The 20,805-nt window shown below is 38.2% G+C and overlaps 3 protein-coding genes across 4 annotated transcripts; all 3 read right to left on the bottom strand.

Moving 5' to 3' along the window:
* Positions 1–496: 496 nt before the first annotated feature.
* On the bottom strand, positions 497–5,168 carry LOC128610090 (cytochrome b5 domain-containing protein 1). Of its 2 annotated transcripts, none has more exons than XM_053629170.1 (4): positions 4,867–5,168; positions 4,611–4,687; positions 3,380–3,598; positions 497–956 (listed from the first exon to the last, which is right to left on the bottom strand). In XM_053629170.1, exons 1-4 carry the CDS (start codon positions 4,985–4,987, stop codon positions 732–734), a joined length of 642 nt encoding a protein of 213 aa, XP_053485145.1. In that variant the 5' UTR covers positions 4,988–5,168; the 3' UTR covers positions 497–731. The 2 variants fall into 2 exon arrangements, with proteins under 2 accessions (XP_053485145.1, XP_053485147.1); XM_053629172.1 differs by lacking the exon at positions 497–956 and adding an exon at positions 1,770–2,766.
* Positions 5,169–6,706: 1,538 nt separating this feature from the next.
* Positions 6,707–14,426, bottom strand: dnajc3b (DnaJ (Hsp40) homolog, subfamily C, member 3b). The gene is made up of 12 exons (XM_053629180.1): positions 13,713–14,426; positions 12,255–12,365; positions 11,487–11,611; positions 11,248–11,322; positions 10,157–10,300; positions 9,844–10,025; positions 9,562–9,681; positions 9,112–9,217; positions 8,863–8,983; positions 8,537–8,669; positions 8,232–8,380; positions 6,707–8,068 (listed from the first exon to the last, which is right to left on the bottom strand). Exons 1-12 carry the CDS (start codon positions 13,795–13,797, stop codon positions 7,920–7,922), a joined length of 1,500 nt encoding a protein of 499 aa, XP_053485155.1. The 5' UTR covers positions 13,798–14,426; the 3' UTR covers positions 6,707–7,919.
* An 86-nt stretch (positions 14,427–14,512) lies between these two features.
* cldn15a (claudin 15a) lies at positions 14,513–17,945 on the bottom strand. Its single transcript, XM_053629181.1, has 5 exons — positions 17,297–17,945; positions 16,269–16,433; positions 16,049–16,130; positions 15,288–15,395; positions 14,513–15,120 (listed from the first exon to the last, which is right to left on the bottom strand). The coding sequence occupies exons 1-5, from the start codon at positions 17,511–17,513 to the stop codon at positions 15,021–15,023; spliced, it is 672 nt and encodes a 223-aa protein (XP_053485156.1). The 5' UTR covers positions 17,514–17,945; the 3' UTR covers positions 14,513–15,020.
* Between the last annotated feature and the right edge of the window lie 2,860 nt (positions 17,946–20,805).

The following is a 20,805-nucleotide window of genomic DNA, read 5'->3' on the forward strand; positions in this document are numbered from 1 at the left end:
ATGTTGCTTAAAAATTAACCGTTTCATGTGTGGATTCATTTCTCAGTTATTCGACTGGAGTTTTTTTTAAAAAATAAATAAATAAACTGGATAAAATAGAGTTGCATCTTAACAAAAATATAATGTGAAGCCCAAAACTGGTTCAGTATGTCAGAGGGACCTGAAACAATTCGGTTTCATCCACAGGACTGAGCAAACTAAGCATCCAACCACAAAATCCTGAAGCACATGCATCCTCTGACAGCAAAGCCTTTTAAAGAAAATGTGTTGCTGTGGGTTGTATTTCTTTGAATGACACACTTGATCACTTTTGACACTTGTGAAATGTAAAACCTTTGAGAAATGAATCCACATTAATTATCTGCTGCCATACTACAATGCAATTCCATAATGCTTGCCATTATTTCAGTATATTTACTTAAAACAATGTTAAAACGAACTGCAAGCACGAGCATGTTATTACTATAATGAGATCATGCATGCCACTGTGTTTTCTGTATAAATATTCATGTTTTTATTAATGTGGCTCAGAAAATGCAATACATTAATCGAGCAAAATTTAAGAAGAAAGTGACACACATTTCTGTGATATTTATGCCGCTCCATAGACACCCTTGTTACAATGAAACACTGTATTAACAATTATAATTTCGAATGATTATATTTCTTTTTGTTGCAATATCAGCATTTGTGGTGAATTATATTATAATAGTCTGCTCCTTAGATCAAAGTTAAGTGAGGTCATCATTGAAGTACAGACATATGGATGGAGTGAAGAGGTCACGATCCATTCGACAGCGGTCCAGTTCCTCATCTTCATCATGAATCCCATTTTCACTCAAAGTTTTACTCATGTCCAGAATAACACCGTTGTGCTTCCAGGTGTAGCTGGCTGCATGGGAGTTGTAGCGCAGGTAACGTTGCAAAATCTCATTCAGTGTTTCCTCGGAACATACCTGGCCAGACAATAAGGGGGTATCAGGTGTTAGTCATGTTCCTAATGTTATAGATTTGTAATACAACACATTTTTTGCCCTCAAGATAAAATGCATTGCCAGGAATTCCTTCACAGAGGCTTATACAAACTGTACATAAGCAGAGCTTCCTGGATCTTGATCCAATGGCAGTGCATTGCCAAAGTGGCACTGGAGAATTTTTATTTATTTATTTGGGGGGGGGGGGGGGGTATACTTGATGTGGAGAACATAAAAGCAAGACAATGAGAATAATCCTGTATGCCTTTGGACCATGCAGAATAGCCTTATGCCAGATGGGCAGGAGCGTGCTTGGCCACCCTGCAGTCACTGGACTGTAGAATTAAACCGTGAACCCAAGCTTGGACCACTTGTACACCCAGCAGCATAACAACAGTAACATTTCCCTTTGTCTAGCAGGAGGAGCATTAGATGCAGAAAGCAAAGGGAAGGTAAAATGAACTAAGAAGTCAAAAGAGGATTGGGGGGGAGGGCAAAGTGAGAAGAATCCAGAAATAGATCAATCCTGCCCTCTTCAGCATGCTAAAGTACACTGCAACTAACACACATGACAAAGAAAAATAACAGATTCATGCAACATTTAAGCCTGTGGATAAGCAGACATACATTTTGCACACATAGCCATCATTAACTTTAATGCACTGACATACAGTGCTGTGAAAAAGCATTTACCCCATCCTGATTTCTTCTGTTTTTGTGTATATCTCATACTAAATAGTTTTAGATCATCAAATGAAATACAACATAAAACAAAGGCAACCTGAGTAAACACACAATACACTTTTTAATTATTTTTTTATTGAAGCAAAAAACTCCAACACCTTTCACCAATGTGAAAAAAGTGCCCCTTTAAACTTAAAATCTGGTTGTGCCACCTTTAGCAGCAATAACTGCAACCAAACATTTCCGATTAACTGGAGATCAGCCTTTCACTTACTTCTAGAACTAGGATTTACTCCTATTCTTTGGAGCATTGTCTTGCTGCATAATCCAGTTGTGCTTGAGTTTCAATTTACGGACCGAAGACCGGATATTCTCCTTTAGGATTTTCTGGTAGAAAGCAGAATTCATGTTTCCCTCAATTATTGCAAGTTGCCCAGGCCCTGAAGCAGCAAAGCATCCCCCCACCATCACACTTCCACCACCATGCTTGACCATAGGTATGATGTTCTTTTTGTGGAATTCTGTGTTTGGTTTACGCCAGATGTAACGGGACTGCTGCCTTCCAAACAGTTCCACTTTCGACTCATCAACCCACAGAACATTCTCCCAAAAGGTCTGAGGATCATCAAGGTGTGTTTTGGCAAATTTCAGACAAGGCTTAATGTTCTTCTGGGTTAGCAGTGGTTTTCACTGGTTTCAGTGGTTTCTTGCCATTCTTCCATGGATGTCATTTTTGAACAGTGTCTTTATGATAGTGGAGTCATGAACAGTGAATTTTATTGATGCAAGAGAAGCCTGTAGGTACTTTGATGTTGTCCTTGGGTCTTTTGTGACTTGCTGAATGAGTAGTTGCTGTGCACTTGGAGTAAAACTGTGCCGAGTTTTTCCATTAGGAGATAATTGCTCTCGCTGTGGTTCTTTGGAATCCCAGAGCCTTTGAAATAGCTTTGTAACCCTTCCCAGACTGATGTATTTCAATCATCTTCTTCCTCATCATTTCTGGAATTTCTTTCAGTTTTTGCATACTGTAGAGTGTTACTGTGCTTACAGATAAGAGGAGAGGAGCCAAAGTGGAGGGCGGGAGCGATTCGGTATTCTCAAAACAACTCTATCGAAGGAGATAAAAACAACTCTATCTGTTCTTGTACCAAGGCATCGTGACACAGACTTGAGACTTTCAGAATTGAGACACAGAGATCATGCCATAAAACTTATCAAGACCTTTTAACCAACTTCATGATGTTGAAAAAGTTCTATTTAAGTATTGATTTGATTGAACAGGGTTTGCAGTAATCAGGCCTGGTTGTGTCTAGTCCAGCTAAACACCATTATGAATGCAGTTTCCTAGATTTGGGGAATTAGTAACTATGGGGGTAAATACATTTTCACATAGGCCCAGTTGGTATTGTATGACGTTTTTGCTTCAATAAATAACATTATCATTTAAAAACTGTATTTTGTGTTTACTCAGGTTGCATTTGTTTTACCTTAGATTTTGTTTCATTTTTTGAAACAATTTAGTATGAGATATACACACAAAAAAAGAAGAAATCAGGATGAGGGCAAATATGTTTTCATAGCATTGTATTTGTACTAATCAGTGTACCATGAACTTCACCATAGAGGCAGACCATTATTTTATATGAGGGAAGAATTTGCAACCACAAAATATTTGCACATCGGAACTCATAACTGTTACGCTGAGTGCAGCTGTACTTTACCTCCAGCCTCTGTTCCTGGGCACTGAGTGTGTTGATGATGCGAATCCAACGTGCCTTGGCTGTCAGAATGCCAACTTCGTAGCGCATGTCTTTCCACCAAGGCTTCCCAAAATCATTGGCCCAGTCAGTGCATGGGCATATGGGGGGCACATGCAGAAAGCGCCCCCTGGGGGTGTAATACTTCACACAGCCAGTTAAAGGGTCAACATGGGTAATAATCTGGGAAAGCACATTTTGATGTTCAGACAATGACATTGTTCAGAGTATCTTTATAATAAAGGCAGAGATAATTATCACATACTATAGAAATATTATTGTTGCAATTGTTGGATATTTTGGTAATAATAGTTATAAGTATTACAGATCAGTTGAATTGAATGGGTTTATTCTAAAGTTCAGTAACCTGAAAAAACTAGAAATTATGTCAACTAGAATCGAACTGCAATTTGAATATAACTAGGAATTTTTTTTCTGATATAAAATGGTTTGAATCATAAATAATTTGTATATTCCATCCATTTTCTATACCACTTATCCTACAGGGTCACTGGGAAACTGAAGCCTATCCCAGGGAGCATGGGGCACAAGGCAGGGTACACCCTGGACAGGGTGCCAATACATAGCAGGGCACACTCACATACACATTCACACACCCATTCATACACTACAGACACTTTGGACATGCCAATCAGCCTAGCACGCATGTCTTTGGACTGGGAGAGGAAACCGGAGTACCCGGAGGAAGAACATGCAAACTCCGCACACACTGGGAAGCGGCAGGAATCAAACCTTCAACCCTGGAGGTGTGAGGCAAATGTCCTAACCTCTAAACCACCGTGTGCCCACATAGTTTGTATATTTGGAATAAAAATCTCATATAAAAACCAGTGCTGTAATAATAGGTCAGGGGTTCTCAACCCTTTTGCAGCCAGGGATGTCTTTAAATGTTATATAACTTTCATGGACTCCCTCAGTACAGATTTATTTTATGAACATTTCACAATTATTCAAACATCAGGTTCATTTTTTTTTAATGCATACAAAAATACTGTAGTTATTTATTGGAGCAATTGAGGGGTTTTTTTCCCCTGGATTTTCCACGAAGAGAACAACAACGAATTTGGTCCAAATCAACATTATTGAGGTTGGGATTAAACCATTAAAATGAAATGAAACGAAAGAGAGTGAGAGAGAGAGAGAGATCTTCACTGAGTCTGGTAATGTCTCTTACATCTTTCATTTTGGGGTCAAACCAGTGACTGATGTCCTTGCCCGCAGATTCAATAATCGGTTTCAAAAGTACATCGCCTAAAAGACAAACGCAGGTATGAGGCTGATTAGGTGACATTAACTTACACTTAGGTGTGTCCAAATGTAGCTACAACCGGTGTTACTCAACGGAGCAGCTATAAAACTGAGTATTAGACAGCCTGTGTTAGAGCTGCTTTAAAGAAACAAATTGGTGGCAGTTTAACTCAAACCCTTACCTTTGTATTCTTGAAGCAAAGGTGTCAAGTTGTAAACTTTACCCAGATACGATACCCACAGGTCTCCTATTGAATTGTGCACGGACACTTCATTTGGTGTAAAATACTTCGGACGCGGCATTGTAATACGACTGGCCGAGCAACATTAACGCAACCACCAGAATATATTTAGATAAAATGCGTTGCATAAGCTGTTAGCTAAAACCGCCTCCTGTATTGTTTCAGTGTAGCCAAAATATACACACGGTGGTTACTATGGCAACCGCGAGACACGCACACTGCCCATCTTTACAGTACAGACATTTACACATGGTGAAAGGATATTAAAGCAACAGTTCGGACAATATATATATATATATATATATATATATATATATATATATATATATATATATATATATATATATATATATATACACACACACACACACACACACGAAATTTACGCAATTCCCAGTTTATATCCAGCGTAATCGATAAACTAAGACGTTTGGTTTCTAACGTTTGCATCATTAGTTAAGAAGCTAACGTTTTACAAGTAGCCTAGCATTTAGTCTAGCACTGTGCACTAACTGCATGCTTGAAACATCACACACTTGCATCAAAAGATATCAAAACACAACTTAAAGAAGACTTGTTTGAAATTTAAAGTAGAGCTATCCCCAGTTTGGAGATTAAATAAATAAATAAATAAATAAAGTAATGAATGTAACATTAATAGAGGTGCAAATACAACTGGGGCATCATGAGCTGCTAGTGCAGGTTTTCAGCCCAGGTTTATTTTATTAGTTATTTTAAATATTAGGCACATTATTTAAATCTGTACAATAATATTCTGGCTACTTACTTGAGATTTTTATTCCTGAACCTTCTATCAACCGAACAGGTCCAATTTTGCATTATATTTTGCAATATTTGTTTTCAGTTATTAAGATTTAATTCAAGTTACCAATCAATCAGGCTAATAACTTTAGTAAGAACCACAAGAGTACAGCTGTCATAATGGTAGGTAATAATTTCCACCGCTGTAACAAAATTAAAGGAAAAACAAAATCCCCAGACCCACTGGCAATGATTCATGGACCTGTAGAGTTCCTCAGACCCCACCTCAGAACCAGTGTGCTAATGGACACTACTGCAGCCTCCCAGTGATAACTAATATACCATACATGATGGAATTAATATGCATGTTTGTTATGTTTGCATATAGAAATGCATACGCACTTTAGTGTGCTCTAGCCTGTTTCTAAGACAGAGACTGATGAGCAGGATTTGCACCATGTTTTAGCATTTACAGTTTGTACAGTAAAGGTTAGGGCAATTAAAGGATTATTTAAACAAAATAGTTTGGGCAAAATTGTTTCAGAAGTTGGCATGCCTTGTTTGCCCCACCATGGATTCTGAATTATGTATTGTCATGCATTGTCAGAACCATAGGGGCAGGTTTGAGATGGGTGTGTAGTGATTTTAGGCAGTGCTCTTTTCTGTGGCTGTTGAAAGCACATACAGGCTTTGTTTTTCATTTAATATAGTTGGTCTATAAAAATCAAATCAGGCTGAAATAAAAATGTTTGTAAAAGGTGTGCTTTGCTATTTTCATGTATAAACGTTCAATCTAATGTTTTGTTTAGGAATGGGGGAATAAATGATGTCCTCTAACTACAACATACACACATGAAAGCATTACATAGCAAATGATGTAAACTCATGAGTATGCTGCACATGTACCTAGACAATAAAGGTAGCATTTCAGTGACAGGAACTAATTAGTAGTGTCTAGCAGCCCAGTGTGTGTCAATGTGTGTAACTATGGGTGTAAGAGACAACAATTAACACAGTATTGATCAGAACATACCCTCTTATTTTTAAATAATCCATCCTAAAAATGGCTTCCAATAAAGTGCCTTCTAAGAAAGCAGAAAACCATCTAACACACAGCCATAAATATCACTTTGGGGGTGGGGGGCATTCATGGGGAACCTGCAAGTTTATATAAGCATTGAGAAAAGAGTAGTCACACAGATATTAATCATTGCAAATGCTTACAAAATAAAATTATGTCTGACTATCTGCCACACCTTTTGTCAGATATAGAATGGGTTGAATGTTATACATTAAATTAATCTGGATAACTTAAAATGAAAAAGCAGGTAAAATATGTAAAGTCCTAGGTTGACACAGAGTGGGCCATTTTGCCAGTGGTTATGAGAGTGTTTTGTGTATGGTAAGGCCATGATTAAAAACTTTCTAACATGGTTACAAAAGGTGTGTTGGTACTTCTGTAAAGCCATGATCATGTCTTGGATTGGTTGCAAGAACTAGACTTGTAGGTTCTCCATTCATTCAGTAACTGATGTGGTCTTATGTAGTGAATGACATCTGATATGTTTAACAGAAAGAAGCGACACAAAAGAAATTTAAAAAAAAAAAGTGGTGAGCCAACTTTCAAAGATAATCATTAAAAAGCACACATGAAGAGAAAATCTCATTACTCCGGCTAACGTTTTCTTCCTTGCAAACTATACCAATCAATGCACAAAATAGTGCAATACTGATTTAATGTAATGAAGTCTGGAGTGTTGGGACTGAACCTTAAAAACATTCAGTGTCACACATACACACTTCTTACATACTAAAATCAGAACCCACAACTGTGAACTACACAGATATAGAAAAATCTGAGGACAGAAGACTTGTGTGTGACAAAGAGAGATAGGACACAGATGGAAAAGCAAATACCACAGAGATGGTCAGCTGATAAAGCTGAAATGGTATCACTTTGAAAAATACTAAATAAGACTTCATTCATCACAGCCACTGACTGCGTGGATTCGAGCAAACAATTTTTTCAACCACGTGAGAACATTTGATTTCTTAAGAAATCCAACAGTCGGCATATTCAAGTCTGAATTGGCACACAACTACACCTGTGTGATAAGAGTCATCTGAAGAATATGTGGATTTTCTTCTTAACTTCCCTTTGTGGGAATTTACATAAGTCCAGTCCATTGTCCATAATAACCATGTCCACAGTATTCAATGGCATAGCCATATTAGTTGTAGTGGAACTTGAAGTGGAAGTTTCCACCCGATTCAAAGGGGTTGAAGCCAAAAGGCCAGCCTCCGGCGCCTCCTCCTCCTCCTCCCTGCTGGTTCTCTGGGTCCAAGGGGTCCTCTCCCGAGTCGAATTTCTGACGTAGCTCTGTACAACACATTGAAGTAGTATTTAAGAATGGCGTGATGGATAGATCTTACACTTTTAACACTTCAGACTGATTTGAACTGTTTTGCCATTACTTGAGTTATTAATGTTAAGTGTTAATAGACACATTTCCCAATTTAGTCCTAAATATATTTATATTTACCCGGATCTATAAGAACTTCCTTAGCTGAAGCAATGTCAATGAACTTCTTCTCAGCCTTCTTTTTTTCCTCTTCAGACTGGAAGTTGTCCGGATGCCATTGCTGTGCCAATTTCCTATACGCTTTAATGATTTCCTGTTTGTTAGCGGTCCTGAAGAAAATCCAAGAAAAACAAGGATTATATTACTTACATCAAACAACACACACCACAATCTTCACCTATGAATTAGTTTGCACTAGTGCTGCTGAAGGGTATAAAAACCATGAAGTCAAATAAATATGTCAAATATCTTCATTATGTACATACCGGCTCACTCCCAGGATTTTGTAGTAGTCCCTTTTACGTGATATCTTCAGGAGTTTCTGTGCGCGTTCGAGACCCTCGCGAATCTCCTGGTTCTCCTGGTCAAACTCCCGTGCCTCCTGATAATCCTCCACAGCTGAGGAGAGCACAGAGACAGATTGAGAAAGAGTGCAACAGACAGGCCAGATAGAGGAAAGAGAAGAAATAATGAGACATCATTAAAGGCACTCCATATTACTATTATTATTATTATTATTATTATTATCTTTATTATCCACATTGATTAAACATGCATCACATGTTTCATACATAAGCACAAGACAATCTACCTTTCTCGTAGTCCTGTAACAGAATGTAGGCCTCGGCTCTGTCTCGGAGGATGTGGATATTTTGAGGGTCTCTCTGGTGGGCCTCTGAACATGTGTCTACTGCCTCCTCTGCCTTCTTATTCTTCATATATCACAAGGAGAAAGGAGAAAGAACAGGAAATGTGAGAGGCCTACAATTATAATACAATCTTACCCCACCATTGTAGTATTGTTTCTAGCATAGAAATAGGCTGTGAGAACATTACAAACCTTCACTAGACAGAAGCAGATCCGCTCCTTTGCTTTGCTAGTGTAGAACGCAACATTTGGTTCTGTCCTCATTACAGACTCATATTTTTCTATTGCTTCTTGATATCTGTTTGACAAATGTAGAAATAACCACTTAGTACATATAAAAATATATGAGAACTGTAACAGAGTAAATTATAAGATAAATAACACATGGTCATGAATATCTGGTATACTTCTCTTATATTATTATTAGAATTATATTTCACATATAGGTATACTGAGAGTTTGTTTCTTGTATATCCACATATGGTTGTTATAGTAATGATGCAGTGGGGCATATAATGAGTAAACCAAAGAACCAAAGAAGATGGCTGCTACTGCAGGTATAGCAGTTAGGAAAATCTGATAAGGCCAAAAAAAAATCCCTATGCTAATAGAGCAACCCAGTGATCTTTACAGTATGCTTACCGCTGTTCTGAGATCAGCTCTTCAGCAGAGTCCAGTTGTTTGCTAAGCTTCTTCACTTGTTTGTAGTGGCTAAAACATTCCTTATCATCTTGATCCAGCTTCAGACACTCCCGGATCTCACTAATCACAGACAGAGAGGGAGGGAAAGACTGAATATGTAAATAAGGGTGTGGAATAGAATCTTTCTACAGTCAGCGATGCATGTATCACACACCTTCTTTTAAGAATTACATTTCTATTTTATCTGAATCCCTTTCATCGGTCATGCTGACAGGTGTATACCTGAGTGACTCATGGTGCTCTCCCAGGTCATACAGCAGACGGCTGAGTTTGAGAAAAGCCGCTCGGTTATCCGTTCTGAGCCGTGCCGCAGGCGTCAGGTCTAATATGGCTTTCCTCGGCTCCCCAATTCGGATGTAGCATTCTGCTCTTAGCTCCCGAGATTCAGGATCCCAAGGAGACAGCTACACCAAAGGATAGGTGATAAAGACATAGAAGTTAATAGAAGCAAGCTGTATATAACAGTAACTGACCTGAACGGATCAAATGATGGAATTGAGATTTTTTTTTTGGATTCCCCATTTATGAAACTCACCTCTATGACCCGCTCGAGCACCTGGATGGTGGTGGTGTAATCGCCTCGATGATGGGCCTTATGTGCCTCCTCCTGGAGCTGCTCCAGCTCCTCAACTCTATGGAGCTGACTATGGGCCTCCTCTGTGTCTGGAGAGCGCTGCAACTGGAGAAAGAAAGAATGGTTAATTGCTTTAAAAGGCCTATAACACATATGAAGATACCACATTAACAGTATAAGGGGCTATAGTGCTTGGTCAGCCATTGTATGGTATACCCTAAAGCAGAGGTCGGGAACCTTTTCAGCTGGCAGAGCCATAAAAGCCCAAGGAAAGTTAACATATTTTTTGACACTTTATATATGTCTTCTTCTTATTATAGTTTCTATCTTTATCACTTCATATAATTCTGCAATAATCGTAATGTAATAAATAAAGGCCATCATTTCACATTTTACATGTTCTTGACCCAACATCCTGCACTTCACCTAATAGGCCTGTAGGTAGCACTTGGACTCCAATTAACCAACTATGATAATTTCATCAAATGGTAAATCAATACAAAGATGCAGTACGCAAGTAAGAGTAAATTCAACATTACTTACCATTAATGCAACTTCCAAATAGCAAATCTGTCTGTCCATTTATACGGGAAAGAACGATAGTTGTCTTCTTTTTTTTTTTAAAAGCCATTTCACCTTTGTTAAAAAACTGAAAACAGACTGGCTATGTACTTTTCAACTGATTTATGAATTAGACCGGGAAATTACCGCTCTCCACATGACATTTTTGCCACATCACGATTGGTTGGTGTGTACATGACAAACAGGCATCGATTATGAATTATGGAATATTTTAACATATGTAGAGTTTTAATTAAATGGACACACTAGCTTTCATGATTAATTTTACTTATTTTTCTCACTGTTGAGCCATAGGCAATCATTGAAAGAGCAATGTATGGATCACGAGCCATAGGTTCCCGACCCCTGACCTAGAGCATCTGAGGATTAAGGGCTTTGCTCAAGGATGCAACAGCAGCTTACAACGCTTACAACCATATATGCATCTGTATGAGAAGTAATGAGGATAGGCTAATCAGTCTGTATCTCACCACAGCCTGGAAATCATCTCTGGCTTCCTGAGTGTTCCCCTGCTTCAGGAGAATGTTCCCCCGTTGTATCCGAGCCTGAAAGCACCCCCACACACAAAATAAATCTCAACATTAATGGTGAAAAGACCTAAAAGAGATTGAGTTTCACATAACCTATCACATCTCTATGCAATATGCACTACATTTTTATTTTCAGAATTGTCTCATCATTTCTACCAAAATTCACCTGACAGACTTACAGCTAGGAAGTCTGGTTTAAGCTGAATTGCTCGGGTCAGATCTGGCAAGGCTGATTTGGACTTTCCCATGGCCAGAAACACAGCTGCACGTTTGTAGTAAGTCAGGTAATTCTTTGAGTCACCCTCTGCATGTGGATGACAGCAAGCAAAGAGAAAGAAACCATTAAACAGAAATACAACAATACTCAAAAAGCATATATTAAATCTGTCTATCACAAGACAGGGGGTCTCTGAAATTAAGATAAACCTTAATCATTGCATAGTGTCTAAACAAAAGTTTAGTTCTTCATAATCTTAACTCACTAACTAATCTTAACTCAAATTACTCACTAACTAGGTAATGCAAACTGTTTAATCACTTTCTAAATGGGAGAAATGAAAGTGAAAATAAAAAGGAGAAAGATTCTCCTTCATAGGACTGGAAGAATTTAATATGACAAGTATGAAATGAAATTTATTTTTCTGAAGTTTCAATCTTCTTGGACTTTGAATATTTGCATACATGTATTTATATATGAACACTATAGTGTCCAAAAGTTTGTGGACACCTGACCATCACCCCAATGTGTGGTTCTTCCCCAAACTGTTACCATAATGTGGTACAATTGTCTATAGTGTGTGTCTTTGTATGCTGTAGCATTAAAATTTTCCCTTCGCTAGAACCAAGAGACCCAAACCTGTTCACATAAAGCACATCACATAAATGTGATGGTCAGGTGTCCACATACTTTTGGCCATATATTGAATGTGTATATAAATGTGCCTCACCAACTGCTGAGTGGTAATGGGAGAGTGCCTCTGCCAGTTGCCCTGCGGCCAGAAGCTTGCGGCCCATCTCCAGGTGCTGCTCAATTTCAACATGGGTGGCACCTAACACACCTGAAATGCAAATGAAAGTCACTAGTAGTGCTTATTTAACATTGACATTTAACCAGCAATTACAAACCACCACTCATTTCCAGATTTCCTCATTGGTGCACCCAAACATACAATTCAAAAACCAACAGTAATTGCACAACACAGTCTGTATAGGAAAATATTTTTTGCATACTATGTAAAACCACTACCACTATTACATAACACGAAAGTGCTGATATACAGGGTATCCCAGAGAGACTTTAAGAATACCTTTGACAAATGAAGAACTGAACAGAATTTAAATTATTCTCATGGCTGGATCTCATGAAGCTGTCGCAAGGTTGCGATGGACTTTAACAGGAAACAGATCACACACATCACACACGACACTGCTGCCAAACTTTTTAACAATTTCAAACAAAAGACTGGAAGCGTTGCGGTCCAACCGAGAAGTGGACATCCACTGCCAAATAGGTTGAACTTGATCGGCAACAATGTTTAGGTAGGCGGTATGTGTCAAATTAACATCCAAATGAATGTCAGGACCCACAGCTTCCCAGGAAAACATTACCCAGAGCATCACACTGTCTCTGCTGCTTGCCTTCTTCCCTTATTGCATCCTGGTGCCATCTCTTCCCCAGGTAAGCGTATGGGATCGGACCAGACGTGCTAGCCTTCACTCCTCACACGCCTCAAATGAGCCATTGGCAGCCATGGCCCTGTCGCCGGTTCACCGGTTGTCCTTCCTTTAACCACTTTTGGAAGGTACTAACCACTGCATACTGGGAACACCCCACATGACCTGCCATTTTGGAGATGCTCAGACCCAGTCGTCTAGCCCAGATCACAATCTGGCCCTTGTCAAAGTCACTCAGATCCTTACATGTGCCCATTTTTCCTGCCTCCAACACATCAACTTCGAGACCTAACTGTTCACTTCCTGCCTAAAATATCCCATCCCTTGACAGGTGCCACTGTAACAAGATAATCAGTGTTCTTCACGTCACCTGTCAGTAATTATAATGTTATGGCTGATTGGTGTACTGTAATCAGAATCCCCAACAAAACACATTCCTCATGAGGTTAATATACCACCACAAAGTACTAAATAGTCACAGTGACTCGTGACAGTTACAAATGTATATATACATTTTTAACGAATCTAACAGGTTTCTGTGTTTAACATTATTACATACACTGTATGTGGTTTTTGACAGAGCCACAGTCTACACTTATATATATATATATATATATATATATATATATATATATATATATGGAAGAACATAAACACATATCACACTGTTCAAGACACGCTACACTTAGAATGTATTTATCTAATAAATCAGTTATTGTCAGCACTCTTACCGTCCAACTGCAGGTCCAGGACGACACACAGTAGTGATATTGACGACAGGAGGCTACTTAAACCTTTCCGGCGTCCCGACTCCATCGCTTTAAATCGTCTCACCTCCGTAGTTGAACTTTTTTTTCTTAAATGTACAATTTCCGACGAAAAATTTCACAGCCTTAAAATCAACTTTTAATGAAGATAACGCCAAAGGAAAATCTTTACAGGTAAACATCAACTTCCTGATATGATGTTTCAAGTGTCCGACTGACAAATGCTTCCGACTGCGTCATCAAACCGCAGAAATAAAGTTCCGACAAGCCTGTGTTTATTTTAACTCTTATTCCGAGATACAAAGATGAATTGTCATTTCACATCGTACGACAGTTTAGCTAAGACGCAGTTGTAATGCCTATTACGAACCGCTGTCAGTTTATGCTTTCGAAACTCCCTTCGAGCTATTGGGCGTAGAATTCAAATCGGCCTGCATGTCAGCGAGGTGAGTGGCTGGCCGGGACGAGACCGCGTCTAGGTTTGCACTCGTGTTTCCCCTCTAACGTGGTCGCGTCCCATTGGCTAAATGTTTTAATACACGCGTACGGCACGCCCATTTCCATATTAGGCAAGCCACCGTATCAGTTTCCATCATGAGATATTTATTCCTATGTATAACCACCTTGCCAAATCTATTAACAGTGATATTTTCTTCCAAGTAAATATAGAGCAACTGTCCTCCTCCTCTTCACACCCTCACCCCTTGTGTAATTTAAAGTACTCTGTGATACAAATGATTATTTTATTTATTTATTTATTTATTTATTTCACACTTGTAGCTATAAAACAAGACATAAACACACAGAATATGCATATGATTTTTTTTTGACCTTCATTCATATGAATGTGCCAGGGAATTATAAATATCACAAATAATCCAACAAGATTATTCATTTATATTGTGAACGACTGTTCTTTTACAAAATCACATAAAAAGCATTAATATAAAATGTAAATATGAATGTGAAATTTGTTATGTTACAAAACAGCATTGTTTCAAGGCATTTCTGTACAACAGATTTTAAAATATATGGGTTTAAAATAACTCAGGTATTCTCTAAGTTCAGTTGCTTTAAGTAAAGGCACACATTTGGCACGGTTTCAAAACTTGATTCCAACAAACATATGCTGCTTCCAAGTCTTGTACGAGTCTACATACACTATGTACATATTTGCAGTCTGAACAAATGAACGTGAACAAACTGTGGGTCTTTATCATTTTTATACAGTGACCTGACCTGCACTGGTCTGGTTAACTGTTTGATCATTTATCAGACATATGCATTCTTGTCATAAGTGCTTTGAGCATCTCTCCTTGATGCTGCTCCTGCAGAGTATATGGTTCCTCTGGAGGGTTGATATGCATACGCACTGGAAAAAGTAATATAATAATTAGATTCCATGTACAAAAATATGTACCTGTGATTGGGTGTGTGTGTGTGTGTGTGTGTGTGTGTGTGTGTATGAGAGCAAGAGAGAGAGAGAGCGAGAGAGAGAGAGAGAGAGAGAGAGAGAGAGAAAGAGAGGGAGATACTCACGGCTTTTCATCTGTGTTAGTTTTGCAGGAAAACACTAGACACACACCAGCACAGATGGCAAGAGTCCCAGAGCACCATCCAATGTACAATCCCTCTCCTAACTCATACCTTCATCCCGAAAACATACAACAGTAAAACAACGTAAACAACCTGGATACAACTAACACACTGCACCTACTGCCATACAGTGGGGTCCTAAAGCCTGAAACCACTATTTTGCATTCTTTTCTAATTTAATTTATAAAATAAATTACATATTATATTATCAGCAACAACTTGAATGAAAATAAGAATCTTAGAAATATTTATACAAATTTCAGAATTCTTCAGTATTCGGTGTGTCCTTCTCTTGTGCTTTAATGGCATTGTGCACTCAAGCTGATATGGCCTCCACAAGTTTGTGTAAAACTTGACAATCCATGTTAGATAAAATCCATCTGAGTTACATCTGAACATGTGCTTCACTGGAAGGGATATCTGATCTTTTGTACAAAGGAATTCATGTTTAATATCACAACTTTACTTACTTTTAAATAGGGACTCAGAAATAGAGCAGAATCTTCAATGTCGAATAAGTAAATATTGAATATTGAATATGAAGTTTTAAATGAAAAAAAAAAAAAAAATCCCAGATTTTCAGTGTGGTCGCAGACTTTTGGACCCCTAATCTGAGTGTGTGTGTGTGCGTGAGTGTGTGCACGCTATTCCATCCATCTGACTCCAGATGGCAGCATCCCCTCACTTCATAAACCATAACTCACTTTGTGCCTGGGTAAAGTGGATTGAAGAACTCCTGGGTGATGTTGAACGCATACCAGGACACAGATATCATTGTGCACAAGCCTTTGGTGAAAAGATGAACAAACAGAGCAGCAACATTATCTTGAGTCAATTACACCATGCTTACTACATTCCTTTGTCTTGCTATATTTCTTGTAATATGTCTACATAACATGTAATCACTGCATTTTGGCTTTTTACCCTGTAGGATGAAGAAGACACCTCCGGTTCCAGCAAGCTTGCCTTTGAGAACCTGGTTGTCCTCAGCTGCTTTGCAGCACTGCATGCCTATGAGTGTAGCAACCAGGCCGAATGTGCCGAGAACCACAGAGGCGATCATAAGAGCCCTCGATGCCTGAAGATACCCTGCATGGACATATGAGTATAGACATGCATCTTCTTAAATGGGCTATTCAACATTTTGGATATAAGGGAATTGTCAAATAAACTTGGATTCATGAAAACGTATAAGAATTTGAACAAGTCAGTTGGATTTAATTCAATTGTATCAATACCTTCCAAGACAAGATACAAGCCCTAACCCTAATTCTGACTTTTGCCATCTTTAGTACAAGTTACGTTATTTATGAACGTGCAGTTATAAGATCTTATTCAGGATTTCAGGATCTGAAAATCTGGAGTTGAAAGGAATATAAAGGCTTTCCTGCAAATTTTGTAACAGTTTTTGAAAAGAAAAAAAAAAGCAAGGATAATTCATGCAAACCATTTTCTTTACACTTTCTTATGTTCTGCACTAAAGCAATGTGCCTAATACATGGCATATTTCATGTTTTCCCTTACTGTAATTAAGTTAATAAACTTTTACAATTAGTAAAACAAACACAAACAAACAAACAATTGTTTTCTGGGGGAATGGCAGGAATGGGCTGCAGATTCCACTTTACACGTAAGGCACATAAGGATAGTAAAACTTAATATACTATTATAATATTACTCTTAGTATAAGAATTATAATAAAGTATCTCTCTTAATATAAGAATTATAATACAGTATCACTCTTAGTATAAGAATTATAATAAAGTATCACTTTTAGTATAAGAATTATAATAAAGGATCACTTTTAGTATAATAATGATAATAAAGGCTGGGAAAAGCTTCCAAGAATGAAAAACAAAGTGATATCTTTAACATAACAAAAGGTCAAAAGGAAACAGAGAAAAACAAACGGGAAGTTTTAAAGGATAGAGTTAGTGATAGAGAGGGCTTACCGGAGAGGGCGAGTAGAGAGGGGAACTCACGGCAGTTGTGCACTCCGGTTGAATCAGTAGCGCACGACATCCACAGGTTCTCATACAGAGTGGCGGTGGTGATAACACTCCCATCCACAGTGGAGGTCTTCCAATAGCGGTTCGGTATGGTGACCCCTACCATAATCCAGGCCAAAAACCCGAGAATCATGGCCACCACTTCAACAACTGGATCCATTTGTTGTTTTCTGAGTGTGTCAAATCCACAATCCTGTCTTCTTGTACTGCACTTCTTACTGTGTCACTGTGAACATGGCCAGTTACCTGCGATTCCGAGAGGAGCACGCGCACACCTGTGAGAAAACTATTACAAAGATGCTAAGTATAAAGCAAGCAGATCAATGATTTATGAGGCCATTTGCCCTTCCCTCTCCCTCTCTCTCTCTCTTGTGCTTTTCTCCTTCAGTTTAAACCCTGAAACTCAGCAGCTGGTTATCGAGAGACCAGCAGCACCAAAGTCCAACGTTACGCCCAGTGTCCTTGATGGCATGGTGGATTTCAACAGTGATTGTCTGGGAAACTCAAAGCTGTTTTTCAGAGGCATCATTTAGCCTATACTCTCAAAAAAAAAACAATAACCAACAACCCAAAAACCTAAACTATACCTTTCTCTGATGTGGCATCCTCATGGGTAAAATTTTTGCTGCACCTTTCTATAGATCTGTATCCTTCACCTGGAGATGTGGAAACAACATACCTTTAACATGATTTGAGATAAATAAATGGTCCATAATTAGTTCAAGAAAAGCTTTAAAAGTACACAACACACATGTCTATGTAACAGACAGACTTGGGGAGTAACAAAATACATGTAATGGTGTTATGTAATCAGGATACAAAAATGGTAACTGTAATCTGTTACAGTCATGACAAAAAACAAGTAATCAGATCACAGGTACATTTTGTAACAAATGGGAATACTATCAGAATAATAAAAAAAATGCTTCATTTAAAACCAAAGAAATTAATCTTTTGACATAACACAATATAGACAGCTGCTTGATTATAGTTCTGGTTCTCTCTTGCCTGATTCGTGATTCACATGAGCAACCTTCTGATGCATGCACAAATAAATTTTACACAAAGTTAATTTGGTAGAAGTGAGCACAAATTGTTCTCCGAAATGCTTTTGTTAGGGTGACCATATGTCCTCGATTTTCAGGACATGTCCTTTTTTTTGGACCTCAAAAAAACCCAAAACGTCCAGCCAGGATTTCAAAATTTGAGAAAATTTGAGGATTCAACTTTAGTTTCTTTATGATGTGCTTATGGTCTAATACTGCAACATTTGTGCACATATTCGCATTGTTTTAACCCCTCTGTGTAATTCCCGCCTTCTCACACACCATTTTGTCAATTATGAAAGGCTTGCAGCGACTATTGGCCAAATTCATGCCTCTCAACCATTAGCCTACACTCAGCAAATGCTCTAAATTTTCCATTGCTACACTGATGACACTCAACTCTGTATTAGCTCACACCATTCTGCTCCTTTCCCCACAAATTCCTTATCTGAATGTATCAAGGACATTAATTCCTGGATGACCAGTAATTTTCTCAAACTCAATATTGAAAAACCAGATGTCTTAGTAGTAGCATCTCCACATGATCCATCTCGTCCTCCTGATCAGTTAATTGACATTAATGGTGTCCTGGTCAGACCATTCTCTACCGTCTGCAACCTTGATATTATCTTCATCAGTTCTTGGCTTGATTATTGTAATGCTCTCTTTTCTGGCCTTCCCACTAAAACAATCAATAAATTGCAATACATCCAGAATTCATCACACATCACTCCTATCCTGTGCAGGTTACACTGGTTACCTGTTTCATATCGGATCCAATATAAAGTTCTCCTTATCACTTTCAAAGCCTTACATGGTCTAGCCCCCTCACACATTGCTGATTATAGCACAGAGCTGCTGAAATGCTGCCACTGTATTTTACCATTTATTATTCAGTACGATCATTAATTCACAGCACAAAAAAAGAAGAATCAATGTAAAAAAAAAATAAAAAAAAAGATTTTGTCAAACCAGTAATTGTTCTAAAATATATACAAATCTATGAAGTAAGAAGATTGACAGGCATGTGGAATGTGCAGGAGCTAGCTAGCCTGAAAATCAAGTCTCCAAAAATTAAATAATAGCAAACATACCCTCACCATGCACTTTATTAGGAACACCTGTACACTTGCACATTCATGCAGTTATATGATGTGGTAGCAAAAGAAATCATCAGTGATCTCAGTGACTTTGATGGTGGCATGGTTGTTGGTACCAGGTGGGTTAGTTTGAGTATTTCAGAAACTGCTGATCTCCTGGGAATTTCACACAAAACATTCTCTAGAGATTACACAGAATGGTACGAAAAATAAAAAACATTGAGTGAGCGACAATTCTGTGTGTGGAAACACTTTGTTGATAAGAGAGGTCAGAGGACAATGGCCAGAATGTTTTGTGCTGCCAGAAAGGATATAATAACTCATATAATCACTCTTTACAACTGTGGTACACAGGAAAAAATATCAGCATGGACAAAACATTGAAGATTGAGGTGGATGAGCTACAACAGCAGAAGACCACATTGAGCTCCACTCTTGTCAGCCAAGAACAAGTATCTGAAGCTATCATGGGCACAGACTCAACAAAATTGGACAGCTGAAGATTGGAAAAAGACCAATTTGTTTTCTAATCGTCAACTGTTCAATGGACAACACTGTGATTAAACCCAGTGTAAGTGTTTTGCAAGTTGTTTTGTTGGTTGCTTGTTTTTTTCCTTCTAATCTTTTATTTCTCTTTTCTCACTTTTAAAGTTAACGGTACATTTTGGGTGCCTTTGGATTTGTGTTTGCAATAAAACAGAGTCAGAGTCTCACAGCCAAGCTCCAAAATATAGTGGAAAACCCCTTCCCAGAAGAGTGGAGGTTATTATAACAGCAAAGGGGAACAAAATATGGAATGGTTAATGCAAAAAGCACATATGGTATGCTGATGTAATGGTTAGGTGTCCACATACTTTTGGCCATATAGTGTAATATTCCCCTCCTTAAACACTTTGTATTCAACTCATCGGCTACTCATCAAGTGTTGAATTCAGGACATGGCACACAAATCAGTTATTGGTTGATTTACTGAAAGACCTGAGTTTGACACTAATATACAGACACATACAAATCACCCAAATGCCCCCAATTTTGCCATAATGTTTGGCATTTCTTCTATTTTAGGGGAATTTTATAAATGTTTTCTGTTCATTACCACAATATGTTGCATGAGACAGCTATTTGCATATCAATATGGTAAAAATATTATTGTGTAAACCTATTAATGGAGCCTGTGCAGCACCACAGTTGAGCTGTAATGAAAGAAAACAGTAATAGGTTGGGAATATTTTATTTATCATCTAATAATAGAAATGTAAAGAGTGAAAATATTAGCCTGCAACATACTGTTGTGACACTGTTCTAG

This window comes from Ictalurus furcatus, chromosome 7 (genome assembly GCF_023375685.1).
Source record: "Ictalurus furcatus strain D&B chromosome 7, Billie_1.0, whole genome shotgun sequence".
Taxonomy (NCBI): Eukaryota; Metazoa; Chordata; class Actinopteri; order Siluriformes; family Ictaluridae; genus Ictalurus; species Ictalurus furcatus.

Excerpts from the sequence above, each read along its gene's own strand:
- LOC128610090 (XM_053629170.1), bottom strand. The coding sequence starts at position 4,987 with ATGCCGCGTCCGAAGTATTTTACACCAAATGAAGTGTCCGTGCACAAT. Across the intron at positions 4,688-4,866 it reads TTTGCTTCAAGAATACAAAG|GCGATGTACTTTTGAAACCG; the intron begins GTAAGGGTTTGA and ends TTTGTCTTTTAG. Across the intron at positions 3,599-4,610 it reads TTGACCCCAAAATGAAAGAT|ATTATTACCCATGTTGACCC; the intron begins GTAAGAGACATT and ends GTGCTTTCCCAG.
- dnajc3b (XM_053629180.1), bottom strand. The coding sequence starts at position 13,797 with ATGGAGTCGGGACGCCGGAAAGGTTTAAGTAGCCTCCTGTCGTCAATA. Across the intron at positions 12,366-13,712 it reads CCTGGACCTGCAGTTGGACG|GTGTGTTAGGTGCCACCCAT; the intron begins GTAAGAGTGCTG and ends TTTGCATTTCAG. Across the intron at positions 10,026-10,156 it reads TGCTCGAGCGGGTCATAGAG|CTGTCTCCTTGGGATCCTGA; the intron begins GTGAGTTTCATA and ends CCTTTGGTGTAG.
- cldn15a (XM_053629181.1), bottom strand. The coding sequence starts at position 17,513 with ATGGATCCAGTTGTTGAAGTGGTGGCCATGATTCTCGGGTTTTTGGCC. Across the intron at positions 16,434-17,296 it reads CTCTCTACTCGCCCTCTCCG|GGTATCTTCAGGCATCGAGG; the intron begins GTAAGCCCTCTC and ends ATGTCCATGCAG. Across the intron at positions 16,131-16,268 it reads TGTCTTCTTCATCCTACAGG|GCTTGTGCACAATGATATCT; the intron begins GTAAAAAGCCAA and ends TTTTCACCAAAG.